This window comes from Nicotiana tomentosiformis, chromosome 8, assembly GCF_000390325.3.
Source record: "Nicotiana tomentosiformis chromosome 8, ASM39032v3, whole genome shotgun sequence".
Classification (NCBI taxonomy): domain Eukaryota; kingdom Viridiplantae; phylum Streptophyta; class Magnoliopsida; order Solanales; family Solanaceae; genus Nicotiana; species Nicotiana tomentosiformis.
In genome coordinates, this window is record NC_090819.1 from 126,625,128 (window position 1) to 126,649,829 (window position 24,702).

The 24,702-nt window shown below is 35.3% G+C and overlaps 1 protein-coding gene across 7 annotated transcripts; it reads right to left on the minus strand.

Moving 5' to 3' along the window:
* Window positions 1–5,467: 5,467 nt before the first annotated feature.
* On the minus strand, window positions 5,468–24,100 carry LOC104089997 (DNA-directed RNA polymerase IV subunit 1). 7 transcript variants are annotated; one of them, XM_070182763.1, is made up of 21 exons: window positions 23,788–24,100; window positions 22,997–23,056; window positions 21,122–21,204; window positions 20,101–20,190; window positions 19,520–19,640; window positions 19,295–19,416; window positions 18,217–18,252; window positions 17,922–18,137; window positions 16,335–16,472; window positions 16,132–16,227; window positions 14,155–16,041; window positions 12,372–12,541; window positions 12,209–12,275; window positions 12,014–12,132; window positions 11,709–11,854; window positions 10,487–10,746; window positions 10,127–10,300; window positions 9,786–9,923; window positions 8,715–8,971; window positions 6,493–6,604; window positions 5,468–6,053 (listed from the first exon to the last, which is right to left on the minus strand). In XM_070182763.1, exons 4-21 carry the CDS (start codon window positions 20,182–20,184, stop codon window positions 5,853–5,855), a joined length of 4,344 nt encoding a protein of 1,447 aa, XP_070038864.1. In that variant the 5' UTR covers window positions 20,185–20,190; window positions 21,122–21,204; window positions 22,997–23,056; window positions 23,788–24,100; the 3' UTR covers window positions 5,468–5,852. The 7 variants fall into 7 exon arrangements, with proteins under 7 accessions (XP_070038864.1, XP_070038866.1, XP_070038865.1 ...); XM_070182765.1 differs by lacking the exon at window positions 21,122–21,204; XM_070182764.1 differs by lacking the exons at window positions 21,122–21,204; window positions 23,788–24,100 and having other exon boundaries at window positions 22,997–23,275.
* Window positions 24,101–24,702: the final 602 nt, after the last annotated feature.

Genomic DNA, 24,702 nt, shown 5'->3' on the forward strand with positions numbered 1-24,702 from the left:
GTTTTAATTAAAGTTACGAAATTCAGCCAGACCCGAAATCTAAACTCTAGTTCCGCCCCTGCACCCCACTTGTTTTTTCTTTCGAATATTAGAATTAGGGAAGAAAACATCTAGTAATAAGGGTGTTAGGATCGGAAACCTGGGTAGTACAGAATTTAGCCAAACAATGTTATAATAACAATAATAAAGACAATACAAGTTCATAATAACGACAATTAAAGCATATAAAGAAGACACAAATTTAACGTGGTTCGGTCAAAATGACCTACGTCTAAAAGCGGAGAGGAGCAATTTTACTATATCAACAAGAGTACAAAAGAGAGTACAAAATTAGAGTAAATACTCTAATTAATCCCAAATACCCTAAGAGAATAACCTCACAAGATCACTCCAAATAAAAGGTTCACACAAGTGCTTCCCAACACTCAACTCTCATATAAAAGACTCTTAATAAAGGAGGAAAGGAAGAAATAAGAAATGAAGACTAAGTCTTGTTGGTGTGTTTAAAATGAACTAATGACCTTTCCTTTTATAGGCAAAAAAATCTTGGCCCCTTAGTTGTAAAAGAAAAGATATAACTTGTGCAAATAATATCCGGCCACCACACAATGCACTATTTTTGGATCCCAAATAATATTGTTAACAAAGTTTACACTTTGCAAATATGTTTATGCTTACGTGAGATGTACTCCATTAGCCAAAATATTGGTCAAAAGACATTGCATATTATATTAGCAGGAGCTAATAACTTTATGCTTTTTTGGGGTGGTAGGAGTTAGTTGCTTTCATATCGTAACAACAATTGGTAAAAAGATTATGACAAAAGTAAAGACAGAAATGATTTTATTTATTACTAAGAAAGCCGTGTGGTTGTCCTTATCAAATTACTATAATTCAAAGGAATAAGAACACGTTTTCATATTACTGTATATCAAGAGAATGGCCTTATGATATAATTTATGTCGTCCATAACAGACATTCTTAACTTGAAAGACAAATTCTTTTTCATTAATCGGCTTAGTTATACAATATTAAAATCTTCCTGTAGTAAGTCACATCGATAGTTACCCGAATATAATGAGAATTAGTCAAACGAGTTAATTATGTTATGGAAAATCTATTCTTTTTTTTTTCTTTCTTTAATTCGTAAAGCAATAAGAATAAATTAAAGCATCTATAGAGCCAATTTGTGAATAGACACTTAACAGAATCCGGGATTGGAGAATCTTAATTCATTATAGTTTTTAAAATGAATATGATATTATTATAACTTTTTTTTTTATCTTTTTTGTAACATATATATTTCAAATTCATATTGTTTCTAACGATAGGATATTATTAAAGTAAGAAAATCCGTAACAACTGTATGAGAATTGTGTAGTCCTTTAGGACAAAAAAGTTCCACTCTCTTCCATCTGAACTTTAATTTTTGAGAATATATTCAATTTCCAATAGCCAATTTACTTAATATTCCCATTTCAAAGAGTTAAATTAACTGAGTTTTTTTTTTTAACTCTCTTTCACAATAATTTTCTTTTTAGATGAATTCTCATCAATTATAAATGTAGATTTTGAAGTCAGTGAAATCACTGTCACCTTACATTTCCTTCCTTTACTTGTGGTAGGTTGGTTATTTAAATTGAACAGAAAATGGCTTTGGCTCCATTCATTTACTAGTCAAATGTTGTGTCTATTCTAGAAAATCTTGTAGGGACACAAGGTTCTCGATCTATGCCTAATTCTCCCCCATATTTCTTCTAACAATAACAATATGTTTGACCCTTTTCTTTTCATACTTGCTCTTTTTAATTCTGAAGTTAATTTTCATTCTCCCTTTTAGGTCAGATTCTTATAAGTGAGATCATTTTCTTTTTTCCAGTGTCTTAATTCTTGTTATATACAACAATAACATACTCAGTGTAATCCCACAAGTGGGATATGGGGTGGATAATATATAGGCAGGTCTTACCCCTATCTTATGCAGATAGAGAGTCTCTTTCAGATAGACCGTCAGCTAAGGCACTTACTAGATGTATCACCAATGGCGGAAGGGGATTCATTCGAACTCCCTTCGCCGGAGAATTACACTTATTTTGTGAATTTTTTGGTAAAAATCCTGATTCCGCCATTGTGTATCACTTTATATCACCAAACTTAGGGAGAAGGTTTTTTTTATGTCATTATTGGTTTTATAATAAGTTAAATTTATTGCCCTATTAAAAATAGAAACGAAAAACAAGCAAGCAGAGAAAACCATTGTATTTAGTAGGAAGTAGTTGCTCTCCTACCATATTCACAACTTAATTCAAACTTTCGTGACATTGGAATAAAAGCAATAACAACTACGTGAACAAGAAAATGACCAAATTATTCAATTTTATTCGTCCTCGGTAGGGTGTCAATGGTTCGGTTCGTTCGGTTATTTTATAAAATTTGTACCATACTATTTTTCGGTTATTCTACTATGTATAATCAAAATTAGAGTTTTCGAAACCGTCCCAATCATGTCAGTTTCTATTGGGTATCGGTAATTTTCGGTTATTTTTTTTAGTGTCATGTAAAAGTCACTAGTAGAAGTAGAATGCAATAACATGCGTACTTTTATAGAACTTCACAAAATTCTCTGGACATTTTACTGTTTAAAGGGTGATGAATGAAGAAAACATGAAAGATGGCCAGAGTATAAATCCATCAATTATTCTATAGCAGTGTAAAAGAAACTAAGCAAAGATAAAAAAAAATATAAATTACACGAGTGGAAAGATATGAACCTGGGACTGTTGAATAAAGTCTATAGAAGATTAAATATTCAAAAAGATAAATCTAAATCATACGAAAAGAAATATATTCAATACATTGTAGTTTGCTACTCATAATTGCTAGAATACCTTGTGTCTTGCTAGTGAATATGTTGGAAATAATTTAATTTCAATAGGAGTAGTATAATAGCTTTGGGAATTAGGATTTTGAGTTTACTTGTTGGCTTGTAACCGCTTTCATAATTCCACGGCCCAAGGAAGAATTTAATGCTTTGTTATTTTTAAACGTAATATATAAATATACTTTCACATCTAAATTTATTCGGTACGTTTCGGTATTTTTTCGATTTATTTTCATAAAATAACAAATTTACCCTAATTATCGGTACGGTTATAGATTTATATTAAAACCTGCGATTTTATTAAAAGAAACTCGAAAATCGGTTCGATACGGTACGATTCGGTTGATTTTTAAATATCCATTGACACCTTTAATCTCAGTACGTGATTACGTGAAAGACCATTATTTTCCCTTTTAATACGCATAGTTAAAAAATCTTAATATCTTCCTTCATTAAGTCACGTCCATTTTTACTTGAATATTATGAGAATATGATTGTCAATAACCAATTTATTAACCACCAAAGGAAGTGATTGAATGATAAAGGTTAATCCAATGTTAATCAGATTTCTTGAAAATGTGATATGAGGCACCAAAGTTCGTTAGAGGGCATCCTACAACATGAATCCAAATTAGTCGGGTCTATAATTTTCAGACATCATATATCATATTGTCAAATAAAAAAATCAAACTATGACGAACAACTTAATCAATTTTAAAAAAGAACATCTCTTCTTCTTTCTTTTTTTTTTCCACTTTAGGAGTACATTAACAACATGTGTAGCGCTAACTAATGTTAGGATTTAACTTTCGATTTTGTAAGATGGAGAGCCCCACTATATGCCTTTAACTAGTAGTACTAGTAGTATTAGATTAGGGCCTCGTCACTAGGAATCTTAATTAGTTGAATGTCACGTCCTTAGTCGGTAACTAAGTACACGTGCGGCACTTGACAATTTGCTCACGATCTTGCCCAACTTGTTCACATTTTTGCTATGCCAAGTCAGTCTTACTACACTCAAGATTGCTAAGAGAACGTTAGAACACAAGAGAATTGCCAAAGGAAGCTTTTGTATTAGAGAGAAGTTGATCGTTTTGCTTGATGAGTTACAAATGAATAATCCTTTTATATACTAGTTTCATAGGGGTTAGTGAGTAAATAATAATTATTACATAATGCCCTTATTATTTACAATTAAGTCCCTTCCTAGAATATTTTAGATAGCTAGAATCTTCTAAGAACTTTCCTATCAATTCCATAGGGTTCTAAGGTCTTCTACGAGAAATCTCCATATTTCTCTAGAACATTTCCAAATGTGCTAGTCTATTTCATATATAAGCTTCCATATGGCAAAAATACATGTCAAATGGCACCTACATGGTATGATGATGTGGCGGGTCATGACTTGTAGCTCTATAAACGTAAAAAGTTATTATAACATACTTCTTCCGTTCTAATTTATGTGAATTTGTTTGATTAGGCAAAGAGTTTAAGAAAATATTTGTGGTCATAAACAACTAAAAAGGGGATCAGAGTATTTGCGTGGTTATAAAAGTTTTTCATTAAAGGTAGAATTGTAAGTTTAAGCTAAATTATTTTCCAATTTCGAAAGGGATCATTCTTTTTGGAACGGACAAAAAAGAAAATAGATTCACATAAACTGGAACGGATGGAGTAGTTTATTATTATTATAATATATAGTAGTTTATTATATTTTGGTTGACAGCAACAAGAGAGTATCTTAGGCTCCATTCATTTGCAAGTCAACCAAGCAGTCACTTATAAAACACCATCACGTGGGAGACTCTACTGACACTCTAAATTGAAGAACATGAATAATTGTCGGCAATAAGACAAAATCACCCTTGTGTTAGAGTATCAATCATATTCATATCTTTCTAACAATAACTATATAAGCCTACCATATTCATATATATTCTTATATTGATTCGAGCAAAATTTACCAAGAAAAGAGAACAAGGTCGTATAGATGGTAAAAAATCAAAATTTAAGATAGGTCCGCCTACGTCACACCCTTGAGGTGCGGTCCATCCCAACCCTGCATAAACACGAGATACTTTGTGCATAAAGTTGCTTTTTTTTTTACTATAGATGATATGAAAACTTAAGTGCACATTAATTGGAATGGATTTTGCATGAGCTCCCAAAGGTTAACAATGTTGACATTTCCTACAAAAGCAAAATTCAAATTCCCTATAACTATTTTAGCTCGATTAGACTAAAAATAACTTTGCATCATATGGTAGGGACAATAACCTAATTATGTTAGAAAACTATTGGAATTCTCTGCACTAAGACAACATAAAGAACTTCTCAAATGCCCTATTACAAATCATATCAGCATTGAATTAGGTGTAACAACAACATAATCATACAAGTGGGATCAATGGAGGATAGTGTGTAGTGTATACGCAAACCTTATCCCAACCTTGTGAAGGTAAAGAAGTTGTTTCCGATAGACCATCGGCTCAAGGAGCCTTGAATTAGGTGCATGACTCTAAATCAAACTTTTAAGAACACAACAAATGGAAGCTAAAGAGAAATTTAGGCTAAGAAGATAGGGGATACTAGAAGATTAAAATGTTTTCATTGATGAAACATTCTACTGATACAACAATAGAAATGCATAGCCCCTCAGAGCTTTTCGTTGCTACTCCCACTAATTTCCCTTTGCCTTAGACCCTATGAAAGGCAAACAAACCTTAGTGGGAGCAGCAAAAAGAAGCATAAGATAACGGGGTATCCAAAATTGGTTCACGTATTTAGTACAACTATGTTACATGAATACTTCAGTTGCCTACGTACCTTGTCTGGCGGGTGTCACTTGTTCAAAAGTGGCAGAAACGTACCCGTACCAGATACTTACACACACCACTGTATACATACATACCCGTAAACGAGTGAATATAACACGTCTTTATTTTAGTTTATCAAAGGCGCCTTTATCATTTTACTTGACCTCATTTTGCAAGGATGAGGCAGTGGGACCACGCGATGCTCCATTCAACCATTTATAGGTTTTTGCCTTTTGAGGAGCAATTAGTTCCAGAGCATGTTGTAGACACTTACGATACGAGAAATCTTCAACTGTTCCATCTGTACGTACCAACATAAAGCAACGGGAATCTTCATATTCTTTGTGGTAACCAATCTGTGATAAAAGGGAAAGACTATCAGTAGATATACACATGTATTTCTCTATTTTTGCTTATGTAATTTTAGTACATAGGAGTAGTAGTATCGCGAGGTCAAACGTAAATGGGAGGAGTCTTACCCATAGTACATTGGTAACATTGTACATCACTCATATTAGGCACAAACTATCTAAGGCTTAACATCTGTAAAGGGATGAGCATGTTCATCCCTATCATACGATATTGAGGAGGGGGGACACTATGTCCCCCTTCTTCACAAGCTCCGGTTTTGGTTATCAACAGTAAAAAGTAGCGGTCAATGTCAAACATCTCACCATCAAAAGGTGGATTTAACTTAAAAGAAAATCCAAGTAATTCTAGCAATTTCATCGGCATTCGTTTCATGACTTTAGTTAGTATTTCTCAATAATCATGAATAACTTTCATCTAGATCACCTTTATTTCCATTGCTCCTTTTCCGATCTTCTCACTCCTTCTGGGATGAAAATGTAATGCCATCATTACTATGGACTTGTCTGCTTCACTTAACTCGCGATCAATAGCATATCTGCACCAATTTTGACAAGTATAAGTTAGTGAGAAATTTGAAATAGAGAAGTCACTTCCCACAAGAGAAAAGCAACAAGGTGGGTAAGCAACATGAAAAGGAAAGATAATACGTGAACAAACAAATTGTAGCAAAATAATGGGTTTCCTCAGATTTAAGCATACTCCTGAGAAATTGAAGATAAAGTATGTGTGACGTTGTTCACGTAAAATATGAATTCAGAGAATGATTTCAGCCTGGCGCATATAGCCCGACATCACCGAAAAGTCTTGGCAAGTATAATGCTTTCTGTTTTGCTTAGGTAGTCAGTTTATCAGGAATAAGTTAGTTGCAAATTTAAAATAATGATACTTCAACTTGGAAGACTCAGAAAAATTGAGTTCCATACTTAGAACTTGCACGGACCATTGTGAATTAAAATGACAATGGCCTAGGGATATATGTAGACATACAGGCCCAAAGGAGAGGTTTTGAAGCCTCAATGTCTGAAACATTGTCAAAGGATTAAATAATAAGCCTCTACATATATCTTTTCTGAAACATCGTCTTTCCCTTGTCTGGTCCCAGCAGAAAACAAGATAAAATGGAGAATAATGTGTCATGGATGAAGAATTCACGCGCAATCCAATATAAAAAAGATTACTCCATAGCACATTCTCTCTCCAACCTTTCTTTTGAAAACCAAAAAGAGGAAGGGAAATTTTGCTCACTTTTTCTTCCGTTCTCTTCCTTTGCTTAGTTTCCTTTTATCTTTTCTTTTCTTTTTTCTATTGGGGGAAGGGGCGAGAAGCCTTAGGTGAAGAAAACACTTGATTATAAATGGCAGTTTAGCAAGCTTAAAGTAGTACGTGGATTAAGCCGGCTGGAGAATATCCTGAAAGCTAGAGGAGAGTGCTTGGAAAGAAGAGAGAAGTAGAAGGCTTCTTCGATAGTCAATGAGAAATCAGTAACCTGAGTGCCCATTTTGCTTCTACGGAAAAAAATATGCTCCTAATTCAAACTAAGATTCGTATTTGGCTTTAACGCACCTATTAATAAACATATGTTTCTAATGAGCCACGGAGAAAGATAAAAAGAGAGTAATGAAGAGCTAGGGGCGGCAATGGGTCGGGTCTCATCGTTTATGGGTCATGCGTCGAAAATCTTAACCGTGAAGCTACTGATTAAGCATCTGAGTTGTCATTTGTCAATCCATCTAATACTAATGGTTGGATCATTTCAAACTTACGCATTAGCCCGTGCCTTGTAAAATCATATCTTTTACATACACATCATCTAAAAATAATATGAAGCAAATCATTCAATAGATAAGAATACTATGTATATCAATGCATCTAACTTCACTTATCTGACCAACAATTTAGCAAATTTACATATCAAAATATATGCTAACTTGATAAGCACAAAAACAAAATCTCTAGATAACAACACAATCTCTATGTAGTAAAGAAAATACCTATTAATACTCAAGAGATAAATATTGAACCAGGAAAGCAAACACAAAATCTTTTAGCTAAATTTCTTTTGGTGTAGAAGACAGGCAACTGAAAATACAAAATTACTATCGAAGTCATTGTGTTTAACAAGTTAGATGGGCTCATTTTGACATACTAATGAGCTTTAAGCAGGTTGTTAGAAACCCAAAGGTTGACGCAAAGGTGAAGATTAGAGGTTCTGTTGTGTTGGGTTCACGTGTTGTGTTCCAAGTGGTTGCCCCGAGGAACAGCTCGACTTTGTTAACAAAGAATAACCTTACTATAAGAGGTAAAGATAAAATATACATAGATAAGGAGGAGGAGAAATATAATTCATAGTCAATAAGTTGCAGCTAAATAGATAGTCAGATTCTATTTTTCTTCTTCAAATACTTTTTCGTTGGTGATGGGTTAGTATCTACTATCAGATTCTAAAGTAACTAGATGCTCGGATATTCTCCCACCGGACTAACTCATATTAGCATAGACTAATCAGAGTCATTAACATTCCGATGACTTTGAAACTTAATTTCAAAGAAATACGAGAAAAAGTACGCAAATTCCAAATATAACAGTTTAAAAGAACTAAACTTTATCAACGAAGAAGGAATTGCATAAGAGAAGCATTGACATACTTGGACAACATTTGCTTCAATGCCTGAGAGAGCTTCTTTATGTCATTGAATGAAAGGAAACTTCTCAAATTTGCAATTGACCACTGGCTTTTACATCTCTTTGTATTGAGATCATCAAGTTTACAAAGACGTCGTGCAAGAGCCTTGTCAGCCGTTTCATTGTCTTCGTCAAGAGTGACCTTCACCTGTTGCCTATTTGATGTGACATGGTTGCCCAGCAGAGCATACACATCTGTTGGTGCAGCAGGCTCATATCCCTGATGAAAAAGGTCCGGATATTTTAGTCAAAGTCTTAAATTGTTTTATCATATCACTTATCCTGGTCTATCAGATCCATAAAATTAAGATGAGAAATGACAAGGCTGGAACGAATCTATTCACATTAAGCTTCTTTTTTTATAAAAAAATAATCATTAAATGTTTGGGCCAAAATAAAAGCTCCCATATACAAGTAGTATACCAAAAAGGTAGAAAACCTACAAAAAACATGGTTTTCTACAAAAAAAAACAGCTTCCCTAAGGTCAATATTTTCAACTTATGCGGTAATACTTCACATGTAATGTCAATAATGGATTTTGAGATCGTTCTATTTATATATACATAGTCAATAATGTCAATAATGGATTTTGAGATCGTTCTATTTATATATACATAGTCACAAATAAAAGGAGACATTAATACATTATCGCATAATATGCACTATATTCACTGTGAAAATCATATCTTCTTTTTGGTGAGAAGACTGAAGTTCTTTTATAAATATACATGCAAAAAGGAATAAGAAGGAGATGATTATCTTGAACAATAAACACGTGCATTCTCCCAAGTTGCTTTAGGATTGTATAGTTGCCAGATTTTTTAGAACTTATTTTCCATTTAAAAGCATGAGCAGAACAACTCCATCGGAGACAAGTATCATATTATTAATTTTTTTCTCTCCTACAACCAAATTACGCTAATCCATCTGAGTTCATATCATAGCAATATAATTGGTAAACCAGCTTGGTAATTCCGCAAAAAAAAAAAATTCAACAAATGTGAACTTCAATAAAAGAAAATTGGTTTTATACCTTTCCAGAATAGATAATGTCAAATGAAAAACCAGTCCCTGTGGAAGGAGTTTTTCCCCACGCCAATGCTTCCAGACTTCCTTGAAGATCATCACTTAATTCTGTCTTGGCAGCCCTAACAAAAGAGTCCCCGGGATGCTGCATTGGGTTCAACACGCAGAAAAGTTTCAAAACTTGGAGATACATCTCCTTGACATATTAACTGTTATCACTTGTAATATGAGAAGTAGACTATTAGAAAAAAAAATAATGGAAAAAAGAGTAAGAAAATTGGCAACACATAAATTTTATCAAAATTCTTTTCTTTTAGCGGAACAAAGGTCAAATGTGAATCACATTACCGAAAAGCACGCTTGCATAAATGGTGAAATAACACCAGCACACTTTCTTTGCTGTGCCAGCCCTTTTGTATTCAAGGGAACAAATTCTCCTGTAGCTGTGAGACAATCTGCTGCAAGTACCAAGTGTTCCAGAAGGATTTTCTTGCCAGTTTCAGAGACAGCAGAATTTAGATTCTGCACTTTAACTCAGCGTTGTCAGAATTGTACCATTTTATTCTTGGAGTAAAGAATAAAAGGAATCTTAAGTGGAAATAACGTTAACATCAGAGTAAAGAAAATGTGGTTAAGTTATATATCAACAAAAAAAACGGCTGTCGAAAATTTAGACGAAAAAACAGGAATCTCGTAACCAGAACTCACACGTAGAAAGTACTTCCATGCTACATCAACTCCATAGGCTACAGTCAGATCATGGACGTTATCGGGATGACTCTGCTCCCAATCAATCAAATCCATTATATGGAGGCAACTATCCACAAGTGCATTCCAAAAGTTGTTCCGGTCACAACTTTCCGACATGAAGACCTGCAAATATAGTTCCCCGGTAGAGCCTCTGGAAGATTTTGATGTACTTGGCAACTCTCTCCATAAGATATCAACTTTTTTAAATGCGGAGAAACCTAAAAAAAGGAAACATCAAAGATAAACGACAAAATCAAGTACTTTAAAATAGCAGCTCACCAGAATAACAAAAGGTCACAAGAAGAAATTGTGCTACAACTTTTAGAGATAGAACAAATATCCAAAGTTGAAGTCACTTTCAAATGTCCTCTCATTTGTGATAGATACTATTCATTAATCTTTTTCACAATCTTTGGCCGAAGGAATCCAACTACTTCAATAATCTAAAGAGGCCACAGACGCTAGACAATTCACATGCGAATTACACTCTTCTTTATGAAGATCAGGATAAAATGATAGAAATGACTTTAAACAACTCAATGTCCAAGATGTCAAAACTTTCCTGTAACTTCAGCTTTGCAAAAGCTGTGAATTAATCTCTTGTTTAACCTTTAACTCAACCCTGATACTGCCCGTATCAAGCACCTCCCTTTTTCCTTCCATAAAAATTCATGCAAGAAAAATGTTGTTTCTCTTTCATCACTTGACTACACCTTTATAGCAATATCATTCAACATCAGACTAAGTCATAAGGACAAAAGCATAGCTAAATAGCATGTCCATTTCATGGTTTCTAAACCCACATTAAAGTGGCCAAAATGTTTGTAAAATGATTTGAGCCCCTAGAGATAATAGTTTCCAAACAACATAAACATCTAAACGAAAATTTAGTTAACAATCACTAAAAGATTTTCAGGTCTGGTCCCGTAGTTGAATAGGAATGGATTCAAAAGTCATAAACTTGAAATGGATACTGACAGACAACGAAATCCCTTTTTAATGAAAAATGACCAGGAACATAGCCAGCAAGGAACAGATTCCATGTTCTTTGTCAATAACAGCAGAAGTCAAAACTCCTTTTCACAAAAAAAAAAATTATAATATTAAAATTAACAAGTACATAGCTCAAGGACATCAGCTTGCTAGGCAATAATATGGAAAGCAGAAAAAAGATCTAAACCTTTGATCACAGTCTCAAGAAGGAATGGAATCACCAAATCACGAAGTGTATCCAGTAGTGAAAAAGAATCTTTTGAGGTCTCAACCACAGCAACTGTGATGCAAATTTTGGAATTCGCTTTTTGCATTTCAGCGGCTGAACAATCCCTACAACATTTACAAGAAATAAGAGAATATGAAGGCCTAACAGTGATCAAGAGACTGTACAATAAGGTAGTGGAGGATTCAGAATGAATTTATTTCATATCCCCATTTCCATGCATCCAATAACAATTAAAAGATGAAACCCAAAGCAAAGCATCTTACTTGCATGTTATATGCAGGCTTGGAAGATCAATTCCAGCTTCCATTCTAGTTGATCTATATCTCATATTAAGAGCATCTATTACTGATTTCAGCTTCAGCCTTCTTGTCTTCACATATTCCTGAGAGAGCAGAATTTAAGAGCACAAAACCAATAAAACTACAAAAGGATAAGAAATGAATTTCTTATTGCATTACCTTATCTATATGAAAATGACAAACCCAGGGACTACTGTGAGTGCTTTTACATGTTTCAGGGGAGAAGCTACATCATAGAAATCTTTAGTCAGATAAGAATCAACCGAAAGGATATCAACAAAACTGGATTGCAAAAGTTTGAAAATGTAGGAAGAGCGTGTACCATATCATTACGGTCGAAACAATATCTGAAAGAAGAAGCCTTTCTAGATGACCCTTGACCTCTATAGCTCCATATTCAAAACCATGAGCCCATCTGCCAAGTCTTCTCGAAAGAAACAGAGTTGCAGTTTTCTCGCTACTATTACTCTTTACTCCAGCTTCCAATATTTTCTGTTAAAGTCACATCGGAATACCGAAAAGTTTTACAAGGCATTTCAGCAACAAAAGAATCATAAAGGGCCAAAAAAGGACAAGCAGCAACCAGCTCAACATCACATTATTTAGATCATATAATCTTGCAAGAAGAAGTGGCTAAGAAGTCAACGCGAAAGGCATGCAAGATGTTTTACCATTGCTATAGCTTGTTCTATACAATTACATGGAAAGCAAAAATCAATAATATGAACCCCAATGAAGAAAGAAAATAAGTGTATATGGTCGCTTTTGAAGACAATAGGAAGCTTCTATTCTTTTTCCTTTTTTGATCAATTCAATAGAAAGCTTCTATTAGTTTAATTTTATCTGTGTTTTTAGGTCAACAAATATTTTCCAACATGGAAGATGCTGTTAAATTTCAGTGTGTTCAACGCTTATAAAAGATGGATCCTTCTATCTCGTCTACAGGCCCCTGTGCTGCTTTTCTCTCTGCATCTTCATTCTTCTGCTCCTCCAATTTTCTGTTTCTCTTCCTCTTAGAATCTGTTTTCAATGCCTAGCTACAGCTGCTTCTTGTTAATCTCGGGTTACTATCCTTTTCCCACTAATATTCACAAACAGAGAACAAGCTCTCAAGTGATAATTAAAAAAATGATAACAAAAATAATAAGTAATAATAATAATAATAAAAATATTAATATTATTTTTTTTTTTTTTATTTGCACCGGGTGTCCGAGTCTCTTTGAGAGACCGACTAATCCCGGGGGTGCACAGGCCCTCGGCAAGGAGTTTCCCGCAAGTGCACCACGGTTACAAAAAAAAAAATATATATTAATATTATTGAGCATGAACTTTCACTTTTGCCCACCAAAATGGTCCCACTAATTCACTGTTGCATCCATATCAGTTTTATTGTCGATGCTAAAAGGGAGTGAAAGATCTTTCGAGCTAACTTACCTATCAAATACAGAAATAACTTCACTCTTCCTATTCTAACAGTAACACCGAGTTCACTCCAAGATCACTTGCAACTTTATTTGCCACTAAGCAAAAGGTTTCTAAAATAGAGACTAAAACTTATTCCCACTATCAAAGGTCAAATACAGGAAAAATGAGGTTGCAGAAATTGTCATTGCAAATTACCCTATGAGTCATATCACATTTTTTTTTTAGAAAGAACAGATTTAGCAAAACAGAAGTGCAGCTTCATCATCAACTAAGCCAAATATTTAAAGATAGAAAGCATCAACTGATTGCAGTTATTTCTGGTATATTATTGAATAGATTGAACTTGCGAAGTTGACAATTGAATTTGTTGATTGAATAAGTTAGTATTTGGGCCAGCTTAAGCCCTCTCATTAAAAAAATGACTTTTGGATCCTAGTAGAACCTTTTTCTGAATCATGGTGCAATTGCTATAAATGAATTTTTAAAAACTTGTGAAAACCCTAAATCAATTTGGTTTTTTGGGGTACGTCCAGCAGGTGACACCAAAGAATATGGTTACAAGGATATGTCTTTCTAGAAGGGTAAGTTTCCAGGAAAATGTCGTTAAGAACATTGATCTAGTCCACATAACATAGTAATGCCGCCCCAAAAGTATAAATCAGCAGAAATAGAGAGATAACCTTTAGGTTTAGTAAAGGTGATGGCTCAAGTGCACCGACAGGTAGATCCAAAGCACTGTATGCAGCTTCTGAAATGGCACAGGCTGCCAGTGAACCAACAGGATGGCCACCAATTGCATGAGAAGCACGGTTATATGTAGAAGAAATTTGGTCTGCGCTGTAGTAAGAGAACTGCACAATTTGATTCCCGTAAGCATTTCTCACTGTTCCATCGTATCCACTGTACAGATCACGCATGAAAAACATAAGCTTACGGTTCAATGTTCCAGAAACATCAGCATGTCCACTAAAAGAACTATCACGGGTTGTCAATGAATGCACGAAACACTCTAGAGGATTCAAACCCGCAAGAAATGAATTCTCAACCACAGCACACGGGATGTAAGGACCAGGACGTTCAGGAACATTATGAGCTTTCTCAAAAGGAAGATGTGCTTTATGATTATTCCATGCATCACAAGAAAGTCGACGCGGCATTCTAAACGATAATGGAACCAAAGACTGCTGCAAACCAAGACACATGCTGTGTTGGACCAGTTTTAGCAGGTTGCCCTTACTCCCAGCTTTTAACATAGCCAGAAACGAATTCTCCTTGCTTGCATAATTATATACTAAATTCTGGATATCCCGAAAAACATGCTTGAAAGAACTAACAGAAGCTTGACTCAGAGAAGCTGACTTCTGCTGCATGATAGACATAAACTCCAAATTAAAACCCATGGCTTTCTGGCTTACTTCTAGGCTTCCGGCAAGGAAATCGTGATTATACCTCGACATCAGCAGTTGGATATAAGATAGTCGCTCTGCCTCTTGCAAACCGCAAAAGACTTCATCAATCATATTTTCTCGGGAATATGGATCAGAAGAGATGTAAAGATCGGACAATGAAACACTAAGACCCCTCATTGACAACCACTCACAAAGAACTGCTTGTGCAGCATAAAGGAGGTCAAGAGTGTCACCTCCATGGTGTTTAACAAGACTATAAAAGAGATTTTCACTGGCATCACGCAGCCAAGAAGAACCGCCGGAAGATGTCACAATTTCCCCATCACTAATACAGACGCCATTTGATGGAAAATCACAGTCAAGGTCAGATGGCAAAAACAAGCTGAATAACTGTTTCCCAGTCCAATAACTCCTGTTTCTTGATGGTGCCCGTACAATAGCAGGCATCCCCACTTGATGAGGACAAAACATTTGTAGCTGCTGCACCTGGAAACGGTCCAAGAAAACTCCTCCTTCCAAAACTAAATGAGCAGCAGTTAAGCTGTCATGACTTAACGAAAGAAGATTTTGGCCACTCTGTCCGTCGATCAGCTGCCGATTCAGACCAACAAGCTCACTAAGCTCAACCCTAGAATCGATTGATTGCGGAACATAACCATGAAGGCAATCACCATCAAAATCCCCACGGAATGGAGAACAGACAAGAGGATTGATTGAAAGAACAGAAATTATTGGAAGAATCCTAACAGACAGAGCAATTAGTGAGTGTTGATGAATAGATGGAGGTCGATTTATCAACACAACATCTCCATCAATAAGAGGTCTATATATTATATCCCCTCTCTGCAACTGATCCATTACACTAATACGAACTAAGACACCATTTCTACGAACGTGAATCGCCCCCTTCTGAAGAATCATAAGATCACAGTGATCAGTCAACTTTTCCCAGTTCCGTGAACTTAGGGGTTCCGCCATATGGAGATCCTCCGCAACATGACACGGAATACCAATCTCACCTAGCTTTATGTTGGGATCACCAACCACAACCATGCGGAAAGCATGGTTAGTGCGTTTTGCCAGAACCAGTTCTTTCACATACTTCAAACCAGTAGCAGGGGCATTAGGATCGTTGGTTAGTGACCTCTCCGCACGTATCTGCAGTAGCATAGGCTCAAATCAAATGTAACATTGTTTTACGGAAAGCTAAAAAATAAAGGGAAAGCAAAACATGGTTGCATCTCTTGCCTTGGAAACTTTAATTCTATTAAAAACACACATGCTCAAGTCATTTGCTGTCCCTCTGAAGTCAATCAGCTTTCTGTAAAGCCTATTACTCTCATCCTGGGATATTAAAAGCGGCATGTGACCAGGATATAAGAAAGCTGGGTGCCAAAAACTGTAAATCAATGATACAATCAAAGAAAAGGCACACATTTCTAATCACTTACAAATATCATGTGCTGCCCAAATTCTGTGACACGATGACTATTGGGAGTCAAGAGGCAGCTTTTAAGGAAGATTGAGTTCTTCCTTCTGAGAAGTCCTTCAAGAAACCCTGGATCAACATCTTTCAGAATGCTATATACCTAAAAGTCAGAATGTTAATCAGATGCACCAAAGAATAGAAGGGAAGACAGCAAAAACATAAATCACTAATGAAAAACACAGAGACAAGCTGGTTCACTGTTCCATCAGAAAGCTTGGACGGTATTTGACAAGGGTGCTTGGACAGTATTAAAAAGGCCCTAAATTGACACTTGTACTTGCAAAAGATTTTAAAGCCCCACCCACCCCACCCCACCCCACCCCAAAAGCAACTCTCATCTGTTTTTTCATTTAACCACCAGTGCTTGACAAAATGGCTATTAACAAACACTCTGATCGTGTGTGTTGTTCAACTGCTGCAGATTTGGACGATATAAAACTTTTTCTACTTCCAGTCTTCCACTCATTCACTTTTTCTTGAGTTTTGACATTTCGTAAAATTGCAGGTCCCACTTCTTTCTTTTTAATCATTTTTTGACAGAATTTTTTAATCAGATGCATACCCCTTCTTCGCTTAAAGCCCACCGAACAACAACCCAAAATCATCACCAAAATCAGTTGCTTATTTTTTTTTTTCAATCGTCCAAAATCCCAGAATCATTACCAAAAAATCATCACCAGTAGGGATTGGCTCCATCAATCTCTTCATCATTTTTTTTATCCATTTAAGCTCTTCAAACTACAAAGCTCAACCACATCCAAGCACTACGGTAGCTTCACTACAATCCAAAGAAATTTATAGTATGTACTCCAGTAGCTGCAAGCGCCTTCTTCAACCAAACTCACCATTTATAAAAATTTCAGATATTAAACTGAATCAGCCAAATCCATTTCTGGTTTCATCTCCATACATCAACCTCAAATGGAACGATTCATATATCTTTTTACGGATACTCCGCCACGTAGAGGTGTTCAAATGGGGAAATCGGGAGCTGGGGGCCAGCTTTACAATCTGGTGCAAGTACAGGTGTCTATTTAGGAGTTCTGACTGAAGATCAAATGAATGCGCTGCTTATTCAAAGTTCAAAAACATACATATTGCTACATATTCAGCTAAACTCAGAAGTTTTGGATCTACATTCCTCATCTAACCCTTCATTATAAGGCGATTATCGCAAGCGAGAAACAACAAAAAGCTTCTGATTTTACTACAAATGAAGAGGGAAAGATCTAGAAAACTATCAATACTGTGCCGTCATTCTAACGGATATATTAACTGAAATATAGCTGCATCTTCCTGGTAAAAGATATACGCTAACTAAAAAGGGCTTCAGCACATTAATTTCTTAGTTATCGGTGAAAGGGCTATTCAATCTTCAAGTTGTGTCTAATCAGTAGGAAAGATAAAATATATCACGAAAAGAAAAAACAACAACTAGAAGTTTTACCTCCCCAAAAAAATTAATCTTAAAATTAAAAAAACAGGGTGAAATTTTGACAAGACAGGCCAGTGCAAGAAACCAACTGAAACTGGTAAGAATTTTTGTTACCTGAGCATGTGTTAAAACTCTTTTGTACTTTGAAGAATTTAAACTTGCATCTTGTTGTGCATCATCTGGGATAAAATTCCAATAGTCAGAAGCCAAACTTCCTCCACAAGTTTGCTGAAGCTTCTTTTCGCTCACTTCTGCCATAATGGCAGTCTTTCCAAACATGTCTTTAGGAGATACTTTAAATTTCATTGGTGGATAACCTCTTAAAATTCCCTGCTTATCAGACAGATAACAGGTCAAGAAATTTTTACAGGGGGGAAGAATATAATAATTTACAGCCAGTAAGACTCACATCACAGTAATTGCAGGCAGATGTCGTATCAGCACCCTGGAAAAGGCAAAGCAAAGAATTTTCACCCTGGGAGCAAAAAGAACAGCACCAATATCGATGTGTCGAATGTGAAGTACCAACCACCATAACAGCATGGAATGTTTTTTAGAAAAAATAGCGCATCTTTACTGCCTATTGGAATAGCAAGAAAAAAACATATGATAAAGCTCTACACAAGAATGAAAGTAATAAATGTCATCTTGACAAATGAGCTCATATCCGTTTTCTCTCGATTCCGCCGGAGTAACTAATTCCAAGTCTTCTGAACTACTTCCAGACAATAGTACATAGTGCCTTCTTGCTAAGAGATTATATGCAACAGAAATAAGGGCTACTAATTTCTTAAGCCAACTGGACATGACCACATATTTGTGAATGACTGAATGTTCCATAAGCGGAGGGAAGTCTGAAGAGGCAAAATACTTCAACCGTACTCATAATATGGAAGTAAAAAAAGGCGATATGCCTAAGAAACCAGTAAGATGTAACAGACTTCTTAAATACAAGGTGCTATTTTTCCCCTGTAAACCTGATTTTAATCAATTTGTCAACCAGGACATGAACAGAAAACTGACAGCATTGTTTAGGAAAGTGAAAATGCACACAGTTGTTTATACAAATGCACAAGAAATAGCATCTATTCATTGTATAGTGCTGAGTGGTGGCCCAGAATACCAGCATAGCATGCTACCTCGCCACAACAATGCTACGCCAACTCGTTTTATCTCCATAAACTAACTACTATCAAAACCCAAATTACATCAGCTAAAACATGAATGGTGGAGTAGGAACTTGGAGCAAGTGCATTAACAAAAGTAACACTAAACAACTGTTAGTAACTGAATTAGAAAAAGGAATTACTTCCCTAAATGTGATTTACCTGAAGAATTATGACAAATAGTTACCTGAAGAATCCACTAAGATGTTTTTGTGACAAATAGCTACCACATATGTTACTGGAAAAATAAGCTATGCTGCTAAAGTTCTCGTCTTTAATGAAATGGTATCAAGTTTCAGCACTGAGTGTATAGTACCTGACCTTGACCTTATCACGACGCACAGATTTGCATCCCGGACATACTTTGTTCAGGATCTTTGCAACCTCAGATATAAAATAGGGATTGAGTATTGTGAACGGGAAGTTTATTAATCCAAAATGACCTGGAAAGGATGTAATAGACTAAATATTAAAAACAATTACTTCCAGTGTAGGTGAAAGTAGTAATGCATGAGCTATTAGCAAATCATCAGCTTCCACTCATACCTTCACATTTTTTCCCATCTTTTGCACCACAGGTGGAGCACTCAAAGATTGGATTAGGAAACCCCAATGCAGGATCTGTTACTTCGTTCACTGATCCAATAACCTTAGCTGCCAATTTGGCCTAGAAAAACAGGAAAGGCATAAATGTGGATAATCTCCATTTAATAATTAAATTTATTAGAAAGGTCTAAATTAGCAACTACATCCATACCAAATTTATAAGCCTTAGTTTGACTTGACATAACCTATTATGACTAGACTAAGAAATAGATGGCAGTTTATAGAAAGGTGGGCTCCGGGCTCCAAATTTGTTTTAGATTACTTCATAGTTCATATCAATTTGAGATTTTCCAGGAATAAAACTGGGGACTGACAGATTTTGAAGTAGCACGGTATTTATAATGTAATTGTTAGTAAATGAAACCTTTATTTAGGATCGCACACCATTTTGCGAATGACAGAAAAGAAAACTGAGACAAGCTACTTTGGCCAGTGGGACTAGATCCACTGCAAGCAACCAAGAGAATGAAGCAGACATGCTTTCTAATTTAAATTACACCAGAAGTTTGACATATACTTACTGCATCAGTCTCCGATAAGATATTGAAAATTATGCCCTTCAGAGTACCTGAAGGCACTTGCTGCTCAATAAGATCATGCTCCATCTAACTCTGGAAAATAACAAAGTGGTTCAAGAATATACTACAGAGAAAGAACAGAAAAAAAAAGTAAGCATAATTCATCTAACAATGAGAAAATACTTCAGCAATGCCTTCAAAACAATTCCACCCCCATGCAATAAGACAAGCCCATTAAGCTTTGTTTAAGAAAACATACCATTCGTTTTAGAAGCATTTATACGATCACAGACCACATAGCGATTATATCTCACTAGATTAAACAAACCCAAAAGTCCAGAACCCTTGTGACATTTTTTATAAAATAAATGGCCTATTTGATATTTAGAACAGGAAAAAACTATCTTCTCAACCTGGTTTGGATCGTTTGACTATGGCTCCGCGTTCTTTACAATCATAAGCTCGATCACGAGGGTCCAAATCAGGGTCTCCATCTCGCCTTATTTATTAACTAAGTTCGGGAAAATCAAAATTTGCATAAGTTATAGGTATAGCTCAGGAGATGAGATTGGATCCGCATCATCTGGAACTAAAGAAGCTTCGGGGTCTTGATTTCCATTCTATTCTGCATATGGAATTAGAACCGGGCAACCCCATGATCGTGATTTGATCATCATTAGGTGGTGAGAAAGCACGCCTTATGACGAAGGGGGGAGCATTACGCCCGATCAAGACAGCAGTATAGTACGGCACATGGGATCGTTTGAATATGGCTCCGCGTTCTTTACAATCATTTGTCTGCCTTACTTGGGATGAGTTATTTGCCAACCTTCCCAAAGGATTTGATTTGATAATTAGATAATTCCAGAAGTAAAACATGAACATATTAGCATATCAAAGATTTTTAATTGATATTGTTAGTCCTATATCTAGAATAATTAGTTCCTCAAATAACATTGCTTTGTGAAATATATATATGGATATCAATCACTTTGCATCATAATGGAGCATAAAAGAAGTATACCTCCAAGAGCCTGACTAGCCAAGCCGGGGCTTGGACTGTGGACAGTCAACGGGAAACCAAAACCGGGATGTTAACTTGCCAGCCTGCCATAAAGATATTCCAACAATCATTTTCAAATACCAGATGCTAAAATTGAGTTGTTTAAGGGGAGAATGTTTTACAAGAAGAACCAACTTTCATATCTTTTTGGTGATTGGATGATACTGTTAAAATAGGTTTTTGGTTTAGCCAAAAGCACATAAGGAGGTAACAATGCAGCTGCTAGTTAAGGTGCACAAAGTGGTATTTTTGGAAATGGTGTCAGCATATTTTCCTTCATTAAGGTCAATTAAATGACCTTAGAGCTCTAAATCGCTGCAATACTCATCCTTCTTTACCTGAGATGGTAGAAGCAATTCCCATGAAATTCTTAACTAAGAGAAGATGATGTAATAAGAGTGCTAAATTACCAAACAATACCTGACAAAATAAAGGGAAAGTTCCATATAATGGTCGTGAGACTAACTATGTTACACCCCAACATAATCAAAAGATGAGTTCCATAAAAATGTGAATGTTAAGATGGATATCCGATCATACAATATTGGACAAGTTATCCTACAAAAGTGCAAGTTGCACACAAAGATAAAATAGGAGGAACCAAAATCAAAGGTCACCCAAGATTATTTGATAGTGACCTCCAAATGTACCAGTCGACGGGTGCAACATTATGTCGACAGGTGCAACATTATGATGACTGAAGGTGAAAAAAGAGCACGAGTAGGTCTATCGTAGAGTTCCAAGACCTATAAACTCTCGGAATCAATGTAGACTTAGCAAGAACAGAACACAATGAAAACAAAGGATTCACAAAAACGATACCAACTAGTTAGGATTATGATGTAATTGTTATTCTTACACTTACATTAGGTCTAATATTTACTAATCTGGTTAGATACTTGTACGTCAATGTAAGGATAAGTGTCAAAGAACCTTTGGTTTTAGAGAGCACCTAATTTTCTTTAAGAAATGAATTATCCTATATTTGAATGAAATAAGCCCGAATAGAGCAGATGGATATATAGGATTTATATAGCAGACTCCCGCTACTTTGGAATTGAGACATAGTTGATTGATTGAAGAGAATCACTAAGCAAATTTATTTTGTCTTCCCACAACCTCAATTGGACTTCGTTGTTTTTGTTAAGTGTCTCAACCAAGCTTAGACCATATTGTCCTTTTAGGACCACATATAGCCCCTAAATAAAATCTTTACCCTATTATTTCACTGGCCATTTTGTTAACTCTAGGGATAACGTAAAAATAACTTGGCTTTAGCATGCAAGGGCATCCGATAAATTCAATTCAGAACATCAATAGCTTAAATAATCATGTCTGCCCTCTCTTTGACAACCTAAGAACACACGCTGATGATCTTAAGTAAGCGTTTTTAACAAATACATTTTGTTCATGCAAAGAACTCTTCTATGCCACTAGCAAAACAGCAAGACAGCATGTAGGCGTTGTCTAACAAACAGAAACTGTTAATGCCTTAATTCACATAGGTTAAATTTTATGTGTACTTGAATTGGATAAACTTGCAACCCTTATACCTGAGTGGGATAGCCCAAGAATATTATAAACCACGGATGCCCATACATATATCCAACGGGGAAGATATTGTGCATGCTAGTACATTTAATGCCCCAAATAGATTCTAATCCAAAAATTAACAACAAAACAGTTTTGTTCAACTTTCTTACATTAAAATCATGCCAAATACAATTATTTTTTTTTAAAAAAAAGGGTAATCTCTTGGGATGAAAAAATAACAATTTAACCTCCGCCCAAGAAAAGAAATCAGGTAATGAAACTGATAACAAGAACACATTTTACCTGCTAGTTGAGGCTTGACCCAAATGTTCTCAAATTAGCAGGGAGCCTCTCTTTTTTTCCCTGACAATAATGCATTCAAACCTAAATTTCATCAAGACTCTGCAGTAACCAACCAAAAAACGATCTTCTTCCTAATATAAGAAGAGAAATCAACTGATATGCAGGGGCGGAGCTACCCCTTGTCCAAGGGGAGTCAATTGACGCCCCTTCACCGGAAATTATACCGTGTATATAGGTCAATTTTTGTTATGTATATATTTTGACTCCCCTCTGCAAAAATCCGGCTGGTACTTTGCAATAAATGACATACATTCACATTACAACCATTCATCATGTTTCATTATTGAAAAGCAAATTATCCATTAACAAGCACATGTAAAGCAAGGGGGCCCAAATTTTTGTTTTTTACTACCTAAAAGAACAAGACAAAAGTCTAAAACCCCATTGATCCTAAAACCCTCCTCTATAAGCAAAACAGTTCAAACACCAAACACCCATTAATCCAAACAAATAAAATAAAAAAGAACTTAAAATCCACATTGCCCTATCCCATTACTCACCAATAACACAACTACACAAGACATGCAAAAAAATAAGAAACAGAACTATACATATATTACACATATACAGCTAGAGAAGTGATCAGTAGATAAAAAAAATCCAATCTTTACATTAGAAGAAACAAAAAAATATCAAGAAAAAATCAAATGATCATTCAACACTATATTAACATCCACATTGATATTAAAGTTTAGATTTTTACCAAAAAAAGACCAAAGCCTTCCACTTACCTTTGCCAGAAGCTGAGAGTTAAGAGTTAAGCAGTTGTTGATTTGGTTGAGGGGGTGGGGGTGGGGTGGGGCAGTGGGGGTGTTGAAGGGACTAGTACAGTCTTGTTCTGGCAAAAGCTTAAGAACTTTAATGTAAACAGAACAGCTAAAAGCAGAGAGGTTCAAGAAAAGGGAATAGGCTGGGAAATTAATACTGTGCTACACAATTCTAGACAAAATCGTAAATAATGTGAAAATTGAGTGCATAAAGATTTTAAGGGTTTGGTTTCAGAGTTCGAGATTATGGAGTGGGCTTTTGGATGTAACCGTCGCGTCGAGTTTGTGAGTGGCGTCGCAGTTACGACAAAAGTTATGGGGGTGGATTCTGTCAGATACTTAAACCCTGGTTTTTTTACCTTAATTACTATTTTAACCCGTTTTATTTCCCAACAATAGAGTTGTCTTACAACTTTTTTATCGATTTATATGTCACTCTTTCCAATTTCTTTATATAACAAAGGATTTGTATTTTGCAAAACTCAAATTATCTATTGTATTTCTCTTTACATCTTCTTAAAAAAAATACTATTAAATATAAAATAGTAAAGGGTCAAACATACCTCTTTATTTTCAAAAATGATTTAAGAATATCTCTCGTTATACTATTGGGTTATCTATACCATTGCAGTCATACTTTAGGTTCAAATATACCTTTCATTTAAACAGAGGTACACGTGTCATCGTCCTGTTGGTCAATTCTAAATATCTTCTAATTAATTAAAAAGACTGATTAATCATACCCAAAAAGCAATTTTGTAAAACAATTTTTTTTTGTAAAAATGAAATTATTTTTACTAAAAACTGAAAAAAATGAAAATATTTTTTTTTCAGTTTTTACAAAAACATTGCTTTAGAAAAAACTGAAAAATATTTTCT

Excerpts from the sequence above, each read along its gene's own strand:
- LOC104089997 (XM_070182765.1), bottom strand. The coding sequence starts at position 20,184 with ATGGAGCATGATCTTATTGAGCAGCAAGTGCCTTCAGGTACTCTGAAG. Across the intron at positions 16,228-16,334 it reads TTGGGCAGCACATGATATTT|GATGAGAGTAATAGGCTTTA; the intron begins GTAAGTGATTAG and ends TTAATATCCCAG. Across the intron at positions 10,301-10,486 it reads CATGGAAGTACTTTCTACGT|AATCTAAATTCTGCTGTCTC; the intron begins GTGAGTTCTGGT and ends GTTAAAGTGCAG.